The 19,910-nt window shown below is 40.5% G+C and overlaps 1 protein-coding gene across 9 annotated transcripts in view; it reads right to left on the bottom strand.

The window, feature by feature from the left end:
- Braf (B-Raf proto-oncogene, serine/threonine kinase) overlaps positions 1-17,030 on the bottom strand; it is a 132,368-nt gene extending 115,338 nt beyond the window's left edge. For 5 of the 9 annotated variants that reach the window (XR_004121948.1, XM_031381635.1, XM_031381633.1 and 2 more), the window contains exon 1: positions 16,652-17,029. Coding sequence is in view for 8 of the 9 variants with exons in the window: in XM_031381635.1 (XP_031237495.1) it covers positions 16,652-16,840 (189 nt within the window). In the remaining variant the exon portion in view is untranslated. Of the gene's footprint in view, positions 1-16,651 lie in introns of all 9 variants that reach the window. The other 4 variants (XM_031381629.1, XM_031381631.1, XM_031381634.1 and 1 more) reach the window with 3 other exon arrangements.
- Between the last annotated feature and the right edge of the window lie 2,880 nt (positions 17,031-19,910).

Consider the following 19,910-nt stretch of genomic DNA (forward strand, 5'->3'; position numbering starts at 1 on the left):
AAGAAGAAGAAGAAGAAGAAGAAGAAGAAGAAGAAGAAGAAGAAGAAGAAGAAGAAGAAAGGAGCAAAGTCAAGCAGAGGTATTTTTAGTTTGGAGTTGGGGTGACTTGGATACATATACACATGAAGGCAAACTACAAGTAGTCAGTGTCAAGGAATATCTAAAGATTTGCTTGTGTGCCTACCTATTAAATAATGAGTACAAAAATAAGAGATTAGAAGAGAAAGATTGTTCTGTGATATCCCAGAAGACTAAATTAGTATCAATAGTATAGATATTTAACAAAGAAATTGTCTTACTATTAATGATAATTCACTTGATACAAATGCTATGGGAAAATAAACTGAGACTCACTTCAACTCTGATCTTCAATTGGGCAGACATCTATACTATTCTCTTTCCTCCTAATCGTTTGTGGTGCCAGGACTGAACCCAGAGCCTCTCCCATGCTAGACTTTTCCACCTTTCCAATTCTGTTTGTTTATTTAATGGATTGTTTGGTCCTACAAAAGGACAAGATCTTCAATCCACAGTGCAAATTTGACTAGAAGTAGTCACTCTGGAAAACCTGCTATCTCTCCCAAAATAAAGGTCTTAGAACCTTTATTTTATATGTATATCATGGCCTTTATTTGTATATCTCCATTAAGGGTCTCTAGTACTTTATGCAATTATCACTTATTTCAGTGCATGCTCCTCTTTGCTATTCACTCCACCTTGCACCTCAGACTTTTTACTTTATAAAAAGTACTTCATAATTTCAAAGGGCTGATAATTCGTTGAACTACATTTTTATTTGTGCTCCTGATATTTACCAGTTCTAAATTGACAATTGCTTGTTCATAGTTGCTTCACTTTAAAATGTTTTCATTATGTTTATTTATTGTCTGTGTGTAGACGGCCTTGTGTGCTGCCATGCCATGTATGTGGAGGTTAGAGTCCAGAGCGAAGAGCCTGTTCTCTTCTTCCACTCCATTCAGGCTCCATACCAACCAAGTGCCTTCGCTTGCTGAGCCACTGTCTGGCCCCAGAGTTGCTTCTTTAAAGAGCAGCTTTCTTTTCTTTGACTGATTTCAGGATTTCTCCTTGTTTTACTATGATCTGTCTGGATATAGCCTTGTTTTTTCTTATACTGTTAAAAATTCAGTGCATTTCCTATATCTATCAGCTGGTTTTTTACTAGATCTAGAAAAATTTCACTCAGAACCCACTCTTCAAATATTAACATTGCAATATTTTACTCGGGAACACTGATTGAATGTTAGACTCTAACCTACCTCCCAATCTTCTTGTCTTCTATGCTCTCTTCAGCATTTTCAATCTTTTTGACTGTAGGCTTAATTTGATAATATTTTTTCAGCTTTATCTTCTAAGCAACCACTCCTTCACCTAAGAATAATCTGTTAAGCTTTTCATGTATTTGATACATGATAGTTTTCATCTACAGAATTTCTTTTTTTTTCTAAAAATATATGAAGTCATTTTTATAGTTTATCTTCATTTTAAAATGAATCAGCAATTGTTTTAAATTTGGTAACTGCCATATTCCCTGGCATTTGAATTCACGCTTAGTTATTAGTTTTCTTCTTTTCAAGAGTTTACTTTGAGGGAGTCAGATGTGGTGGTGCACACTTCTAACCCTAGCACTCTGGAGGCAAAGGCAGGTGGGCATCTCTGAGTTCAAGGTCAGCCTGGTCTACACAGCATGTTCCAAAACACTTGGGGCTACAGTGAACAGTCTTTTTTTGTTTTGTTCTAATGACCTTTAGGTATATATTCAAGGAGAATTACATAAATCTTAAATTATACTGCAATAAGACCTTTTTTGACTTAGAATATGTGTTTTCTTACATGCAATTTTGCTTAATTTTTAAAAGCTATTCTTGGTTACTTTTAACAATGTACTATCTTATTCACTTGCTGCTCTTGCAGATGATCCTGTTCAGTTCCCAATACCTACCCACATGGGTAGAAGGTCATTGTTTAGAACTTTAGTTCCAGGGGGATCTGATACAGGCTTCTGGCCTCTGGAAGCACTCATATACACATGGTACACATCACATGTATAACATTTCAGACCCATAAACATATACAGAAATTAAAAATAAATAAGTAAATTTAAAAAGAAAAATTATTAGTAACAATTCCCTAGTAAGGGAGGGTCTTTCTATATAGGTGATTTGCCTTTTCTTCTGCCAAATCTTGGAAGAGTACTCTCTCTGAAACGAGGAACTATGATAAACAGCTTTGGAGCCACTGGACCAGTTGTGTGCACACACAACCCCCAAATAACAAAAACTGCTCTGAAAGTCAATATGAAGGAAAAACCTATAGTCACAATGTGAAGAAGGACTTTCCTTTTGATTCCTCTGTTCTAGTCAACCTTTTCTAGAGTCTCATACTTATGAGATGTGGGACTTAGTAGATAATTTAGTTCTACTCCAAAGGCAAACCTAATGATAGAATCCTCAGGGTCCTACCTAAAAGAAACTGTCTTTGAGTCTCACTTAATATGAGCTTTAGGTGTTGACTTTTGCATTCTTCAATTTATGAAGTCCACTGACACCAAAGCTGAAACATGCATATTGCCTATTCTACTGCAAGAGCAACTTGGGAGGAAAGGATTTTGTTCACACACAGCTCATCATCAGGGGAAACAAAGTAGGAACTCAAGGCAGGAACCTGGAGACAGGAACTAAAGAAGAGGCCATGAAGAAATGCTGCGTACTTGCTTGTTCCTCCTGGCTTACTCAGTTTATTTTGAATATACCCCAGGACCTTCTGTCCAGGGATGGTACCACCTGCAGTGGGCTGAGCCCTCCCATATCAAACATCAATCAAGAAAATGCCCCACAGACTTACCTAGAAGTCAATCTGATGAGAGAGCATTTTCTCAGTTGAGTAGCTTGTGTCAAGCAGACAAAAACTAACCAGCACACTGCTCTTAAGACAAAAGCTATTTCATCTACTTATTTAGGGGAGGATGGGAGGTGGTTTTTTTTTTTTCCTAGATTTTGGCTGAGCAAATTTCTTGCTAACTTTTCAGATCTTCATATTTTTCCTTCTTTTTCTTTTCTTTTAAAATAATATTCATACCAAGATGGTAGCACATGCTTGTAATCCCAGCAGTCAAAAGGAAGAATTCAAGCTATATAGCTACATAGTGGGTTTGGGGAAAGCTTGGGCTACAAGAGACAGAGCCTAAAACAAAGTTCAATCCATCATTATAAAAACAGAAATCAATTTCTCTGCTGTAAATCCTATTTCAAAGATAATTTAGCTAGATACAATTTTAAGGGCTAGTAATAGCTACTAATGCTAATTCTACTATGAACTACAGGAAAAATAAATTTGTCAAGAATGTACAGGTGACTAAGATAAATGAGAGTTGCTTGTTTTTATACAAAGACTCACTTTGGTTGTTGACAGTTACAACTTCACACAGTCATGGAAGACATATCAGTCACAAAAACTGTGTAAGTGGTGTTGTCATCAATTCTAAGATTTTCTGTTTGTTTGTTTTGTTTTTTGAGACAGGGTTTCTCTGTGTAGCCCTGGCTGTCCTGGAACTCACTCTGCAGACCAGGCTGGCCTCGAACTTAGAAATCCACCTGCCTCTGTCTCCCAAGTGCTGGGATTAAAGGCGTGCGCCACCACTGCCTGGCAATTCTGAGATTTTCTAATGGAAAGAAGTCCTTCATATACATGCATAGGCCCCTCAGGCATCACTCACACTTTTTCACTGAGACAATTTGCTCATGTCTTGGAGATTGCCCAGTAGGTTAGGCTAGCTGACCAGTGTGTCTCGGGGATCCACCTTTCTCTTCCTCCTCAAGTTCTGGGACTGAGTGCAAACAACCACACCTGGTTTTTACAAAAAGATTTATTTTTAAATATGTATATATGTCTAGATGTGTATGTACCTGAGTGAAGGAACCTTGGAAGCCAGAAGAGGGTGCCAAATCCCCTGGACCTAGGTGATTATAAGCTGCTTGGATATGATTGCTGGTAAGTGAGCTTAGCTTAGGTCCTTTGAAAAAGTGTGTGTGTGTGTGTTCACGTGTATGGGTTTAAAGTTTTTGGGGGGATCAAACTCAGGTCCTTGGGTCCTCAACTGACTAAGATATTTTATCAACCTAAGAACCTTTTTGTTTTGAGGAAGGGGATTGCTGGATAAGAAACTTACTTTGTAAACAGCCTAAGTTTGGTACAAAAGTTAATATCCTCCTAACTAATTTTTCTCATGTTAAGGTTACAGGTACATGCCACACACCAGGCTTAAAATGATAAAGAACACTTAATAAAAGCTGAACCTCTTACAACACAAAACTCCAAGCATTACAGAAGAACTTAAGAGCTGCATAAATCAGCACAATTCAGAACCAACTGGAAAACTACGGTTAAAGACAGAACTTTGGAGAAGAAAACTAGCACATCCCAGATTAGTGGTAATTCTTTGAATTAAGAGTATTGAGATCAGGTAAATATTTGGTGGACAAGCCTAGTGTCCTGAGTTAAACCCCCAGAACCCACATAAAGGCATAAGGAATTAACTCCATAAAGTTGTCCTCTGACCTCTACAGCCATACAGTGGAACACACACACACACACACACACACATACACACACACAGTTTAAAGATTTAAAAATAAAACTGCAATGAAATAAAATGCTCTCGCACAGCACTGATGGAACAGCTACTCATTACCTGAGACTGTTTAATCTGAAAATTACATAAATGTAGTACATCAGCAGGGCCAGGCAAACTGAATGCAGCCCAGCACTGGGCAATAAAGCACACTTTCAATATCATAGAAAGTCTGACAGTGACTGACAAGAGTTGTCTAGAGGAAGCTGATAAAACAAAAATGGAAACAAACTTGCAGTATGGTGAGTAAAATGATCCAGGATGCTGTCTGTCAAAAACAGCAGCAAAGGCACCTAACTGGGCGGGCCTGGGAAGGGACTACGGTACTTCCTACTATACATGGCAGGACACTGAAGCATAGGGGGTTTGGAGGGCAGAGAGGGGAGAGGTGGGATTTATATTTTGGGCAATAAGAAAAGTATAAACAAAGCCCAGTACAATTTGAAGTGTTAAAAAAGTACAGGGAACTGCTTCATTGCACAGCATAAAAGTCAGCCTGCAATGGTAAGGATACCGTTCTACATAAAATACAGGATTTCTTTTTTTTTTTTCTACTTTCTTTTTTTTTTTTTTTCATTTTTGAGACAGGGTCTCCTCTCTATGTAGTCCTGACTGTCCTGGAACTCACCTCATAGTCTAGGCTGGCCTTGAATTCAAAGAAATCCACCTGCACCTGCTTCCTGAATGCTGGAATTAAAGGCATATATCACCACACCCAGCAGAGAAATTTTCTTAAAAAGAAAAATCAGTCACCAAATCTCTCAAAATTTTGCTTAAAGCCATGACAGAAGAGTTGTAGATACCTCATGCAGTAATAATTTATGTTTTATTTGAGTCAGAATGAAAGTGACTCATATCAAGCCTTTTATTTTATTTTATTAGATATTTTCTTTATTTACATGTCATACGATCTCCTTTCCCAGTTCCCTCTTCAAAAAATAAAATAAAATAAAAAATAAAAATAAAAAAACCAAAAACCAAAAAACAAAACCACATTATCAAGCCTTTAAACTGCCTTGTCAAGTCACATTTAAAGGTGCAGATGTGACACCAAAGGCTAGGAAGCCCACGGCGCGCCCAGCTGCTCCTAAGTTAACACTGCCCACCAGCTTCACTATTTGTCTGTACTCACTTCATTCCCGAAACATCACGATCCTCTGAGATGAAACTTTCTACTCTACTGGAGATGGACACTGCACAAACCAAACAGAGCCTGAGCAGAGTCAGCTTCACTGCCACTGCCCAGCAGCATTTATTGTCACATGCTCTGTGGCAGGCACTAAAACTATCAAAAACTATCATAAAATATCGTAATGACAGGCATCCTTCCTATTTATACACTAAACCTGGTTTCTTTTTCTTTTTTTTTTTTTTTTGCCTTTACAGAAACACTGCTTCAGCAGTTCTTATCTTTCTGGAAATGTTTGATGTTTTGCTCTAATGTTTCATTTCTAGCATGTTACAATTTTATGATTTTCATCATCAAACAAAATTTATTTCTGCTTGAGGCTAATATGAGAACATATGCATACAATTCCAACACCCTCGATAATAAGAAAGATGATTATGAATCTGAGGTCAATTTGAACCATATAATAATTCTTTCTCTCAAAAATCTATAAAAATTAATTAGGAGGAAGTGCACACCTTTGATCCCACCACTCAGGAGGCAGAGACAGGCAGGAGTTTAAGGCCAGCCTCGTCTACAAATTGAGTTCCAGGACAGACACAACAAAAAACAAAAATAAATAAATAATTTCTTGATTCTTATTTTCTTTCACTTGTCACAATCCAGTTCTTGATCTCTCTCTCTCTCTCTCTCTCTCTCTCTCTCTCTCTCTCTCTCTCTTTTTTGGTTTTTCCAACAGGGTTTCTCAGTATAGCTCTGGCTGTCCTGGAACTCACTCTGTAGGCCAGGCTGGCCTCGAACTCAGAAGTCCGCCTGCCTCTGCCTCCCAAGTGCTGGGATTAAAGGTGTGCACCACCGCCTGGCTCAGTTCTTGATCTCTTAAACAATTTTGTGCTATAACAAAATACTTGAGGTGAGTAATTTGCTTTAAAAGTCTTACTTATTTATTTCATGTATTTCACACTGTAGCTGACTTTTAGGACCTCTGCTCGCTCTAGTCAACTGGGCTCACTCGCTCAGTCCCTGCTTGCTCCAGCCCAAAGATTTATTTATTATTATAAGTAAGTACACTGTAGCTGTCTTCACCAGAAGACACCAGAAGAGGGCATCAAATCTCATTATGGGTGGTTGTGAGCCACCATGTGGTTGCTGGGATTCAGGACCTTCGGAAGAGCAGTCAGTGTTCTTACCTGCCATCTCACCAGCCGCCAAGGTGAGTAATTTTAAGGTAAAAAGAGTTATTTGATTTACAATTCTAAATGATGGGGGGGTTCAATCGGCATAGTATCAGAGTATGGGTATGGTCCTCTGGTTGTGTCATAACTGCTGTAATACCCAAAAGGAGTGCAGTGAGGTATATTTCCTAGTTTTTTTAACAGTAATAATTAGTTCAACCAGTTATTAAAGTGGTCAATATTTCCATAGCCAGGGCTACACATAGAAACCCTATCTGAAAACCAAACCAAACCAACCAAACAAAACAAATATCCTTCGTTCTATTTCATGCCCCTTCCCCTGCTGGAACTGGACTGATAGTTATTACACCTTCATTTCAAGCCATCTGTCAGACTAAGTTCTCAAATGAATGTTTTTGAGATAGGGTTTCTATGTGTAGCCTTGGCTGTCCTTGAACTCACAGAGATCTGTCTGCATTTACCTCCCAAGTACTGGGATTAATTAAAAGCATGAGCCACCAATGCCCAGCTTAGAATGGAGGCTATTTATATGTGCCACATCTAGAACTGGTACACATCATTTGTGTCCATATTCTACTAACTGGAATGCAATCCTTTGATCATAACTTCTGTCTTAGATAGGGTTTTACTGCTGTGAACAGACACCACGACCAAGGCAACTCTTATAAGGACAACAGTTAATTGGGGCTCGCTTGCAAGTTCAGAGGTTCAGTCCATTATCATCAAGGTGGGAACATGGCAGCATCCAGGCAGGCAGGCATGGTCCAGGAGGAGTCTAGAGTTCTACATCTTCATCTGAAGGCTGCTAAGAGAATACTCACTTCCAGGCAGCTAAGGTGAGGGTCTTAAACCCACACCCACAGTGACACTCCTACTCCAACAAGGCCACTCCTAATAGTGCCACTCCCTGGACCAAGCACATACAAACCATCATACCTACCTAACTACAAAGTAGAAATGCTAACTTGCTGTGTATGAAAAGGAAAATAAAATATGGCTATCATGAACAGTATTTGCCCCAGGGCCTCACTTCAACTCCAGAGTCACAAATCCAATTACTTCAAAATCTTAGACAGCATTTGCTATCTGCCTCTAACTTAGTATCCCCGTACAATGAATTCCTGATCTGAGTCTTCTCTTTCCCATTGACATCTCTCTCTCTTTTTCCCTCCAGCATTTTACATTCAGTCTATCAACAAATCCAAGGGCTTAGGATGTGGCTCAGTGGTACAATACCTGCTAGAATGCAAGGAGCCTTGGGTTAAATCAGCAACATTGTTACTGGGGGCAGGGTAAAACACATCAGATTTGATCTACTTTCAAACCATTCAAAATCTGACCCCTTTCTCTGCTCTCCTGATACTACTCTGTCCTCCACAGTTCTTTTACCTTGTCCCTTAGCCTATTCTCTATACTGTAACCAAAGTGTTCCTATTAAGCTGTGAGAAGAACTAGAGCTTGGTTGGCAAAGAACTTGCCAAGTTTAGACTGCCAATACTGGCTATGATGAAAAGCTCCTTGTAACAGACAGGATTCCTGACACTTGCTGGCTGGACTGTCTAGCCAAATGAGTAAGTTTCAGGTTCAACAAGAGACCTTCTCTCAAACAAATAAGGTGGACAGAAACTGAGGAAGACAGCTGACATCAACCTCCGGCTTTCACATGCATACATGAGCACACATGTGCACACACATACACATGTGCATACACACATGAACAAATGAACACAAAAACCTGTGAGATCAGGTCACTCAGCTCTGGCTACTGAAACTTAAATAGGGCTTTCCTTTTCCTTTAAAATGTTAAACTCCTTTACAACAGTCTTTGGCCATGCCCCAAGCCCTCTGGAATTTCATCTCCCACTGGCTTTCAATTCTTTTGAGTTATTCCGGCAACTCTGGCCTCTTACTACTTCTTAAATAAGCAAGGTACATTCTTCACACAAGTGTGTTAGCTCTACAGGAATGCACTCTCATTCTTCCTTCCAACTCTTGTTCAAATGCCACCTTGTAAAACTGAGGTCTGTCTTGCTCTCCTTGTTTTTAAACCTCAGCCTACCTCCCCAAGCCTACTCTGCTTTCCTTGAAATTTTCCACAGAACTTATTATCTTCAAACATACTGTACAATTTCTTTTTTGAAGCCAGGCATGGTGGTGCATGTCTTTAGCTCCAGCACTCAAGAGGCAGAGGCAGAACTATCCTAAGTTCAAGGACAGTCTGAGTTCACAGCACACATTCTACATTAGCCTTAATCACATAGGGAGACCCCAAACAGTTTTAAAAAGAGGGTCTGGGGAGTCAGCTCAGTGGTTAGGAGTTTTTTCTGCTCTTCTGTGCCTTGCAGAGACATAGGTTTGATTCCCAGCACCCACACAAAAGCTTAGAATCATCCCTAACTCTAGTCCCAAGAGACCCAACACATCTTCTGATCCCTACTAGCACCAGGCACATACAGTATGCACATACACACATGCAGGCAAAACACTCATACACACAAAATAAATCTAAAAAATCATTTTTTTTTGTTTTGTTTTTTGAGACAGGGTTTCTCTGTGTAGCCCTGGCTGTCCTGGAACTCACTTTGTAGACCAGGCTGGCCTCAAACTCAGAAATCCGCCTGCCTCTGCCTCCCAAGTGCTGGGATAAAAGACGTGCACCACCACTGCCCGGCCTTAAAAAATAATTTTTAAAGTAATACTTTCTTTTGTTTCTTGAATGGGTTTTTGGTTTTGTTTCATTTTGTTTTTGAAACAGTCTCATGTAGTACCAGCTGGTTTCAAACTGCCTAAAGTTGCCAAGGCTAGCCTTAAACACCTGACTCTCTTACTTCCACCTCCTGAGCATCAGAACTGATTACAGGTGTGTGCTACCACACCAGACTACAAACTTCCTTTTTGTCTACTTATGGTTTATTTGTTGTCCCACAAATTCCAACATGTACCTCTCTGCCAGAAAGTAAACTACATAAAGGGTACAGATTTTTGTTTTGAAAAAATATATTCCTAAACTCATAAAATATTACCTGACATACTGTAGGCACTCAAGTGTTTACTGAATATATGAATACCTTTTTTTCTATGAAATAACTCAATGTAAAAAGTCAGCAATGTAGTTTTAGGTGCCAGCAAAGCTAATAGTGATCAAAGTTTTAAAAATGCCAAAGCAAAGTCAGTTTATCACCTTACCCATAAAAACATAGCTAGTCCTTGTACTATCACATTAATCCTCTTATCCTTAAATTGTTTATCCAGTACGTCAATAATATGTTGCCACTTTGTGTTTCTTGGATTCAAAAGTAGTTTCAAGACAACATTAACAGAATGTTGTCAGCACTCAGTTTTAGATCAATCCTAAGGACTGTCAAAATTTCATAACTAGAGCCTAATTTGTCTGTTACTATATTTTATTTAAAACAAATATATACAACAAAGATTTCTGGAAGAAAGGTCTTAATTACATGTACCTTTTGTCTTGCAAATCAGCAGAAAAAATACTAGTGACAGTTTTACATATTTATTACCTCACTTTATTCTCACAGCAGTCCTCTAAGCCACACTTGGGCTAACAGAACTTCAGTGCACAACATACGGAGGCGTGGGGGAAGATCAAGAGGTGCCAGCAAAAAGCTTGCTGTGAGTGAATTATGTATTCATATAAAGAAACTGTTGTAATTGTGTAACTTTCTGCTAATATGAGAAGCCATGTGTAGGAAGACTCTATGGATGAAATATAGGCAATCACATAAAAACTAAGAGAAATAGAGACTTCCAACAGCTTAGAACACCCGTGTAGGAACTCCTGAATTCTCTGAATTATAATCTGTTCCCTACCTGATGTGCTCTAGAAAGAGAGTAATTGATGGGGGAATGAGGATGTGGATACAGTTCATGTCAAATTGTGCATTTGACATACAAAGAGCCCTGGGTTCCCCCCTCCCCTCACCCTTCCACCTCCTTACTCCTTCACCCCACAAAGAAACAAAATCCAAAAACAATTAATTATTTGAAAGTAATTAAAATAGTATTTTTGTTCTGCTTGTTTGAAGCAGGGTCACTATATAGCCCTGGTTGTTCTGGAACTTATTGTGTAGACCAGGATGGCCTTAAACCTACAGAGATCTGCCTGCCCCAACTCCTGAGGACTGGGATTAAAGGTGTGCACCATCACACCCAGCAAAGTAGTATTCTTAACAAGACCACCAAAAAAGGTATAAAACAACTATTTGGCCTTCATAGAAAACAGGATATTTTTAAAATGAATATTAAATTCCTTATACATTATCGAAAACTGTACTATCAAGAACTCCTTAAAGTAACTCCAGGGCTGGGAAGAGGGCTCAACAACAGGTAAAATTCTTTGTTAATCATGAGGACCTAAGTTTGGATTCCAAGCATCTGCCAGAGCTGGAGGACAGAGACAAAAGGATCCCAAGGGCTCCCTGGTCAGCTAGTATAGTGCTGGAGTTATTGGAAAACCATCATACTATATGGTACATCTTCCCCAGAAGTGCTGGCAATAACTAGCTGCATAGGAAGAATGAAAATGAGATTTTATTTGATATTACTGAACTTCCAGAAGAAATAAAGCTAATTGAACTCAGAACAATTTTTACATTCTGTATAAGGACACTCGAAGGGCCCAGGAAGAAATATAAAATTACTGGGCATCAATTTCTACATACTACAATTTGATACTACATAATCAGTAGTCTTGATATTGGAAGTAACAACAATTATTTATTTATTCACTAAAGATCAAGAGAGAGCCAGGCAGTGGTAATGCATGCCTTTAATCCCAGCACTTGGGAGGCAGGAGGATCTCTGTGTTTGAGGCCAGTCTGGTCTACAGAGTAAGTTCCAAAAACAAAAACAAAAACAAAAACAAAAACAAAAAAACAAAAACAAACAAACAAACAAAAAATAAAGATCAAGAGAAAACACAGAAAGCAAGATAACAATAGAGGGAGAAAGAAATAACTGCCTAAAGTCAGGTATAGACTGTGTTAAGTTGCTTAAGACTACCATGGCTTATTAAGTATGCCAGCAAATTGGTTAGTAAAGACTGAAAAAAACAAAAAACAAAAACAAAACTCAAAAAAAAAAAAAAACCCACTGCCTCTAGAATGTCAATACATCTACAAAATATTTAAAGAAGGTGTGTGTGAGCCAATGATGTTATAGTAACATGAAGTTATCTCTAGTACTAGGTAAAGCAGCACAGCATGACCTCAAAAACTAGAAAAGCTTCTGAACAGGCCCACTTCTTTTGACTAGAACTTCTTTTGAATTCAGAAGTTCTCTAACTATCTATAACCGGGGCTTTACAAGACGAATCAGCATAGGTGAACTAGGCAAGAGGAAAGAATAAGGGGCTGCAAACAATTTAACTTCTGAGGAAGACAAAATCTAGCAAAAGCTGCTGACAAAAAGTCTTATCCTAATAGGAATTTGACACAAGAATCCAGGAATAGGAACAAACAAGATTTCTAAAACGAAGGGGATTATGGCAAGAAGTTCACAAAGTACTCACTTAAATCAATATTAAGTTGTCAACGAAACAAAACGCATTTCTGAAGCTCTAAAGGAGAAAGCAAGTTTATGATTGGAGATAAAGGGGAAAGAAGAATGAGCAGGCGCTCCATTGTGTGACTTGGTAGGTAACAAGCCTCAGAAAACACCAAAGCACAGTGAAAACAACACGGACTTTCTTCTTTGTCAATTCGTCCTGATCAGTACAATGGTGGAGAGAAAAACAAGCAAAGTCTGAGTACTCTAGTCTGCTGTACTACTGTAATTTTTCTGGCCTCCAAACACAATCAAATCAAATCTGCAATTACATTTAAGATATTCCATAATCCAACTATCTAGTCCAACATTCCTTTTGGTCGACTTACAATAGACTGCCAGGATATATAAGCGACTGATACAAGATAATATTTTTTTAAAATAAAAGGATGAATGGATGCCTAAAGGAAGGTGTTGAGTCAGGAAGAAGAAATGGGTTCAGAAAGGGAGGAACACAGACATACTGAAGACAGCCACTTTATAGCTTCCCCCTCCAAAGGAAATCTTTGCATATACTTAGATAAGTATTAATAGCAACAGCTAAAACTTACTGTGCACACACACACACCTTCCTACCTTAGTGAGAATACCACTTTTCAGAGGTATGATGCAACCTAACCTGGCAGGGTTCACAAAGATGTATTTCAATACAGTGGGCCTCATTATAAAGTAGATCCCATCCTAGAATATTCCCTAGCCAATGCATTATTATAATTATACAGCTTAGCCAAGACTGGCTAAGAGATCTTGAAAACAGTTTTAAGAAACTCTCTTCTCTAAAAACACAGCATGAAAGGAACAGGTAATAAATATCACATCCTGGTATCACACATTTTAAATAATACATATATTTATTATTAACCATCTGGTAGTATTATACCATGTACCATGTCATACCATATGGTCACAAAAAAAAAGTATCATCAAGAAAATATAAATGGTCAGAATTAAATGCTTAATAGCAAGATTATAAGATACTAAATAAACATTTAGTAAATTCTTGTTATTTATCAGAATATTTAATTTTTGGGAACCTATACAGTAATATAAAAATAGGCCATGAAATCTGTTCATTCTCCAACATAATTTTACATACAAATGTCTACATTCTATGTCGAAGATGCTTGGTAACAGCAATTAAAAATAATAATAAACTAATATCCGAAAAGGTTATCAGTTAAATGATACTTTACCTAGGGGCACATAAGTTTTGCCGTACTATTGTTTCAAAAGTTACAAATCTATATATAAAATGTATTGCACAAGCACTAGTTGTAATACATGCAAATATTTACACCAATTATACATTGTGGGCACTTTTTGTACTTTTCCCCCCCTAATTTTCCAATAATGTATATGTTTTCTTTTTGTAATTAGTTTTTGGTGCAGCTGAAATTTCTCTTTGACAAACTTTTTTAAACCCAGGTAAGATAAAAAAGTATAATAAAATGTCATTACACACATACACAATTTTTCATCTTTCCGTCTACTTAGTAACTAAAGATATTCCTTTACGTTCAAGACAGTTAATTAAAAGACCACAGAATACTTCAGTTTCCTCTGAGTTGATGTTAACTTTAAACATGCTGGGTATAGGGCACATGCTAGAAATCCCAGCCTGAGGAAATAGTGGCAGAAGGATCAGAGTTTTAACTACGGCCTCAGCCACAGACTGGGTTTCTCTCAAGCATGGGCTCCACCATACTATTTCCTGGAAGAATTTATTTTGTTACATCTATTTGTCATCTTTTTTCTTTTTAGCATCACCAAACATTAAACCCTGGGAAGGGGGGCAATGGGAAACACCTGCTTTTAACTAAATAAATGAAGAATGCAGTTTCAGGAGTTACAAACACGCCTTCAGTTCTTGGTGATTTAATTTAACTTCATCTAGCCTAGAGGTCCTCAAGCACTGGTACACCAGGATTGCCTTACAAAGTGTCAAACCGAGAGTTACGGCCCTAATACTCACTACTTCAGAAAGAAGTGGGGAGGGAGGTATGGTAAGGGATCCGAGTGCTCTAGCTCTCCCAAATAAGTAACAAAATCTTCCAAACAGAAATGACAACTGTCCTAATAGCCCTGAAACAAAGTTCTCAAGTCGGTGTCATATCCAAGAATTTTCCTTATCTAACTCCATCCATTAACTCGCCCATACTTGGATCCTAGTCCTCACACATCTATACAGTTCAAGACAACCATCCATGTGCTGCAGAGTAAAGCCCAGAGACACCTGTGCCTAGTAAGACAAAGGCATATCCGATTCCTGGAGAAAATAGACAGCAGATGTGACCCCTAGCATTTCTCCATTAAAAACAATGTATCCTAAAAATAAATTTCCATGTCAACGGAACAAAGTTGTTTATAAATAAGAAGGAATGTGGAGGTGTGGGGAAGACGAGAGGAAGCTTCAGCAAGTTAAGTACCAAAAGCCAGGAAACAAGACGGAATGAATGGTAACTAGGGATAAGGGAAACAGACTGAACTAGGAAATGGATGAGGGGAAGAGCGTTATCCTTAGACTTGAAGAAGCTGGGGGGAAATAAAGAAATGCAAATGGAACGTTGGAATTATTTCAAATTAAGAAATAAAAAATGTGAGAAATTTAGGGTGGCTCAAATGACGGCACTGAACACATTCTGGGCAGAGATGGCATCAAAAGATGGAAAACAAACATTATCGAGAGCAGCAGATGAACTTCCCAAGTAAATCTAATGAAGCAGGAAAAAGAACACAGCAGAGATAAGGAGGTAGTATGGTAATTGGGAAACTTAAGCAGCAAGTTTATCTTTAAGCAAAATCAACAAAAATAAGTCACTCTCGTTAACTATTTGTAAAACACGGTATTCTAGCCAGTTGTTTGTAAAATACGGTATTGTTCATGTGATACAGCGCCCAAATGGTAAATGTAGTTAAGTTTTACATACAGAGAAAAGAGAATAAATTAAGTAATATGACACTGTAATATTGTCAATGTTGAATGATGCAGGGACAGACTAACAAAAGCCAAGTACTAAAGACAGGTAAACACGAAAGAGGAAAAAGATGGGACGAAAATGGGAGCGAGCCAGATCAATTAAACCCACTAAAACTAAAAAACCCCACGAAGGATATCAACTGAGGCGTGAATGTACACTGAAAGACTAACCCAAATCGCCAAGCAGTGCAAGGGAGCAAAGGGTCAAGCGAAACCTGATGGAATCTTGACAGCTTTGGGGTTCGGGGAGTGAGTAGCTTCCAAAGTGTCCAAAAGGATTTGTGAAGATAACAACGGATTACGAGGTGAGGGAGCAGTGGAATGGAGTAGAGGCCCTCAAGAGGACTAGGGCAAGAGAAGAGCAAAAATGCTTTTCAATGGAAACTAAGGTTAGAAGCAAATAGGTACAGTTGGGAAATGAGCGGGGTGGTGGATGAGGATAGAGGTTACGGGTCAGCAAGGGAGCACTGACAAACATTATTATTCGGGGATCAGAGACCAGGATGGGAAAAGCTTCAGAACTGTAAAATTTGGGGCTTAAAAAGTAAAGACTACACCAAAATCATCCCCTGAGCAAAACCGGTCAAAAGAAAAATCCCCCAAACAAGTAGCAAAGTGGGAAGGGGACAAGGGCCTGCAAAGGGAAGCTAGTGAGGAGAGTGGAAAGATGCGCTCCGTCATCCCCCGCGACCAGGGAGTAATTTACACACGGCGGTTCCTAGGGCTAGGGGGATCGAGGGGTACTGCCTGGGCCACTAAGCTCCATCCTCGACGCCGTCCCTGCCGGCTAGCAAAAAAAAAAGAAAACATCTCAGGGATGCAGGGTTGGAAACCTCAGCCAGGCGTGACCTTCTCCACCAACCCAGAGTTTCGCCCCCTATGAAAAGGCTCCAGCTCTGCCCCCGCGGCCCCAACCCCATCTGGGTGGGGGCCGGGGAACCCCCCTGGGCCATCGTGTCTGTTTACGTAGCGAGGAGCCACAAGACAGAGGGGGGACACTCGGCCGATAGAGAACCACCTCCCCGCCGGCTGCCAAGCACTGCCGGGGCTCCCTCTGCTGCCTCGATCCCTCACATAAACACTGGCCCGCCGAGCCCCCGACGCGCGAGAATTGGGGGGATGGCGCCGCCACTCACCTCTTCAGGAATGGCCGGGTCCGCAGCCGAAGAGGCCGCGGCGCCAGCGCCGGCCTCCGGCTCCATGTCGCCATTGAACAGAGCCTGGCCCTGCTCGGCGCCTCCGCCGCCGTCGCCACCGCCACCGCCGCCACCGCCGCCGCCGCCGCCGCCGCCACCGCCGCCGCCGCCGCCACTCAGCGCCGCCATCTTCGAAGCGCGAGCCGGGCTGAGCGGCCGCCGCGGGGCGGGGAGGGGGAAGGGAGGCGCAGGGCGGGCGGAGGCGGGCGCGGAGGCGCGGGGGGCGTGGGCGGAGCGGCCGGGGCGGAGGCCACCTCTGGAACCCGCCGGCGGCCCCCGGCGCAGCCGAGCCTGAGGGGATTGGGGGGGGCGGGGGAAGGAGGGGGCGGAGACGACGAGCAGTCGCCGCGGCAACGGCGTCACCCGCGTGTCATGGCCGTGACGTCACCCGTGTGCGTGACGTCATCCGAGGAGCACCCTCGCGCCGCTGTCTCCAGGGGAGTGTTCCTTCTCCTCCAACCACCCTCGCGCTCACACGCTTCTACCCGCACAGTTTCCATGGCTCCGGCTTCCTACTTTTCCTCCGTCCCCCAGCCTGCTCTGTCATGTGAGATTTACTAGAAGAGCAGGGGTGGTGTTCTAAAAGAAGTTAAAATCCTAGAGGGAAGAAGGCCAAGAAGTCTGTATAGTACTTGTTACTGCCTTTACAAAGAAGCTCTGGGTGTCGTAAAAATAAGACCTTAAACCCCAAGGTTGAAACATCAGCCAAGCCAAATTTCATAGAAATATGTCTTGGAGCAGCTAAATTCTCAGTACGGTGTTTATATCCTGTCCCTAAAGGACTTGATCTGTTGAAGTGGGTGTAAATGAAAAATCTAAACCTGGTCTTCAGTGTATTTGTTGCCTAGTTTCAGTCATTTCATATCAACTGGCTCCTTCCATGCACTAGGGCCTGAGGAAAACACATAGCCATTCTAAGCATCTTATGCATCATAACTAATTTTTATTCCAAAGAAAATCATTTAAACTATTTTGTAGACCCTGGTCCAAGGCATTCTCTTCAAACTATATAGGAAAAAAAAATGGGAGAAGAGAATTAAGTTATCTTAGAGAAGCCCAAGTTGCAAACTCAATTTCTTTTTGTAAATTACATGGTTAAAGTACATTTAACCCAAAGAAGGGAATAATGGAGAGAGGAAGTGTGTTAAGAAAAGGAGAAAACAGGAGTAAAAAACAGAATTTACCAATAGTGTATAGTAATTGCCAATTTAACTCCACACTGAGTCATGGACGCTTGAGGTGATTATGTGCACACGTGTGCATTTCTATTAGTGGAAGGGGATGGGCACCACCAACCTCTTTATTGCATTTGGGATGAATTGAGAGGTAGAAAGGACAACAGGATGTCTGCCTATTTGATCTGGTCTCCGTAAGCCTGAGAACCGATGCTTTGTTTCAAGGTAAGCAGTGCATGTGTGGCTGCCTGGTGAAGCAAAGCATTATGCTCTTGTATATTGAAAAAAATGCCACCAATCAAATAGCTATTCTGTGTTTGCCAATGACATTGTACACTCTCTTCCAAGCAGGGACGTTCCCTTGAGAACTACGTTTAAGTCAGAAAATGATTTCATAGATGTTAGTGAAGGGGGTGATCATAGGGACTATATGATCAAGCTATGCTAGTTTAAGGCACTTTTTTAAAACCATAAATACATAATGTCTAAGCAAACTAAAATAGGGCCAACAACCAGGCAAGAAACACTTCCTTCTTGATTTTGTCTGAAACACAACTATTGGTGTTGTTTGTTGTTTTTTAGTCTCTAATTGTCCTGGTTTACTTTAGGAAGTTATTCCCTAAGAATGTACCATTATAACATTTTTTTTTTACAACATTAAAACTTCTAAGAAATTTCTCTTTTGTTTTTTGTTTGTTTGTTTTCCAGACAGGGTTTCTCTGTGTAGTCCTGGCTGTCCTGGAACTCACTCTGTAGACCAGGCTGGCCTCGAACTCAGAAATCCACCTGTCTCTGCCTCCCAAGTGCTGGGATTAAAGGCATGTGCCACCACTGCCCGACTTTTGTTTTGTTTGAAGCAGGGTTTCTCTGTGTAACAGTGCTTGACTGTCTTGGAACTTGACTCCCAGAGATCTGAATACCTCTGCCTCCTGAGTGCTTCGATCAAAGGCATGCACTTCCATGCTCTGCCTCTTAGACATTTTCCATGGTTTCATTTTAAACAATATCCTTATCAGCATCAATCTATACAGTGATCATGTCTTACATGATTATTTCTTCACAGGATGGCTGACCTCATCCATTTAAAATGGATTCTGTTAGTTTCCATTCATCCAACTTTTTTTGTTAACTAATGGTGTTCCTGCAGTATGTGTGTGTTTCCTCACTTTCAATAAAGGCCTTTCTTCAACTGCTGATCCTGTCTGCTCCTGGTGGCTGTGTTTGAGATTTCTCCACTGCTACCAGACAAGTTCAAGATCTTTCCTGCCTTTTAACTCTTTAACTGGCAGAGAAAAGGAACGAAATAAAGACCCCCTAGACTGTAACATTTCTGAGACTTTGTCCAAGATTTCTGATCCAGGACCACCAACTCAGCAGAGTTGTCACTTAGATGCTGATGTCTAGCGACTTTAACAAATAGAATCTGCCTGTCCCTCAGATTTGGCCTATATCGCCCATTTCCATATTGGATATTACCTCTGGTACAGGGGCAGAGACATCTACTGCTGATAATACATCTCTCATGTCACACTTCAAGAATATATAGTACCAGCTGGGCAGTGGTGGCACATGCCTTTAAACCCCAGCACTCAGGAGGCAGAGCCAAGTGATCTCTCTAAATCAGAGCTCAGTCTGGCCTACAGATTGAGTTCCAGGACAGCCAGGGCTATATAGAGAAACCTTATCTCAAACAAAACAGAAAAAAAACAAAACAAACAAACAAAAAGAATATACAGTATTGCTAAAGGATGTTTTAGGGTCTAGATAATTGCCAGTGGCTAAGTTTTATCATGAGCCCTTAGATCAAGCCTCCTCTGAGGCACTTTGACTGTTGCCCATCACGTCTCAACCCTTTTGTCAGCTCAAAGCAGGTGACAGGTCTGTTCCCCCAAATCCTTAACAGCAGTTAGGGTGACCTTTGAGAGGAGAGCATGAGGGACTAGGAGTTACACAGACTCCTTGGTAGGCAGACATTTAGGGAGAAGGGCCACGACTAAGTAATAAGATGTTGAACTTTCAAGATG

Source organism: Mastomys coucha, unplaced genomic scaffold (genome assembly GCF_008632895.1).
Source record: "Mastomys coucha isolate ucsf_1 unplaced genomic scaffold, UCSF_Mcou_1 pScaffold20, whole genome shotgun sequence".
Taxonomy (NCBI): domain Eukaryota; kingdom Metazoa; phylum Chordata; class Mammalia; order Rodentia; family Muridae; genus Mastomys; species Mastomys coucha.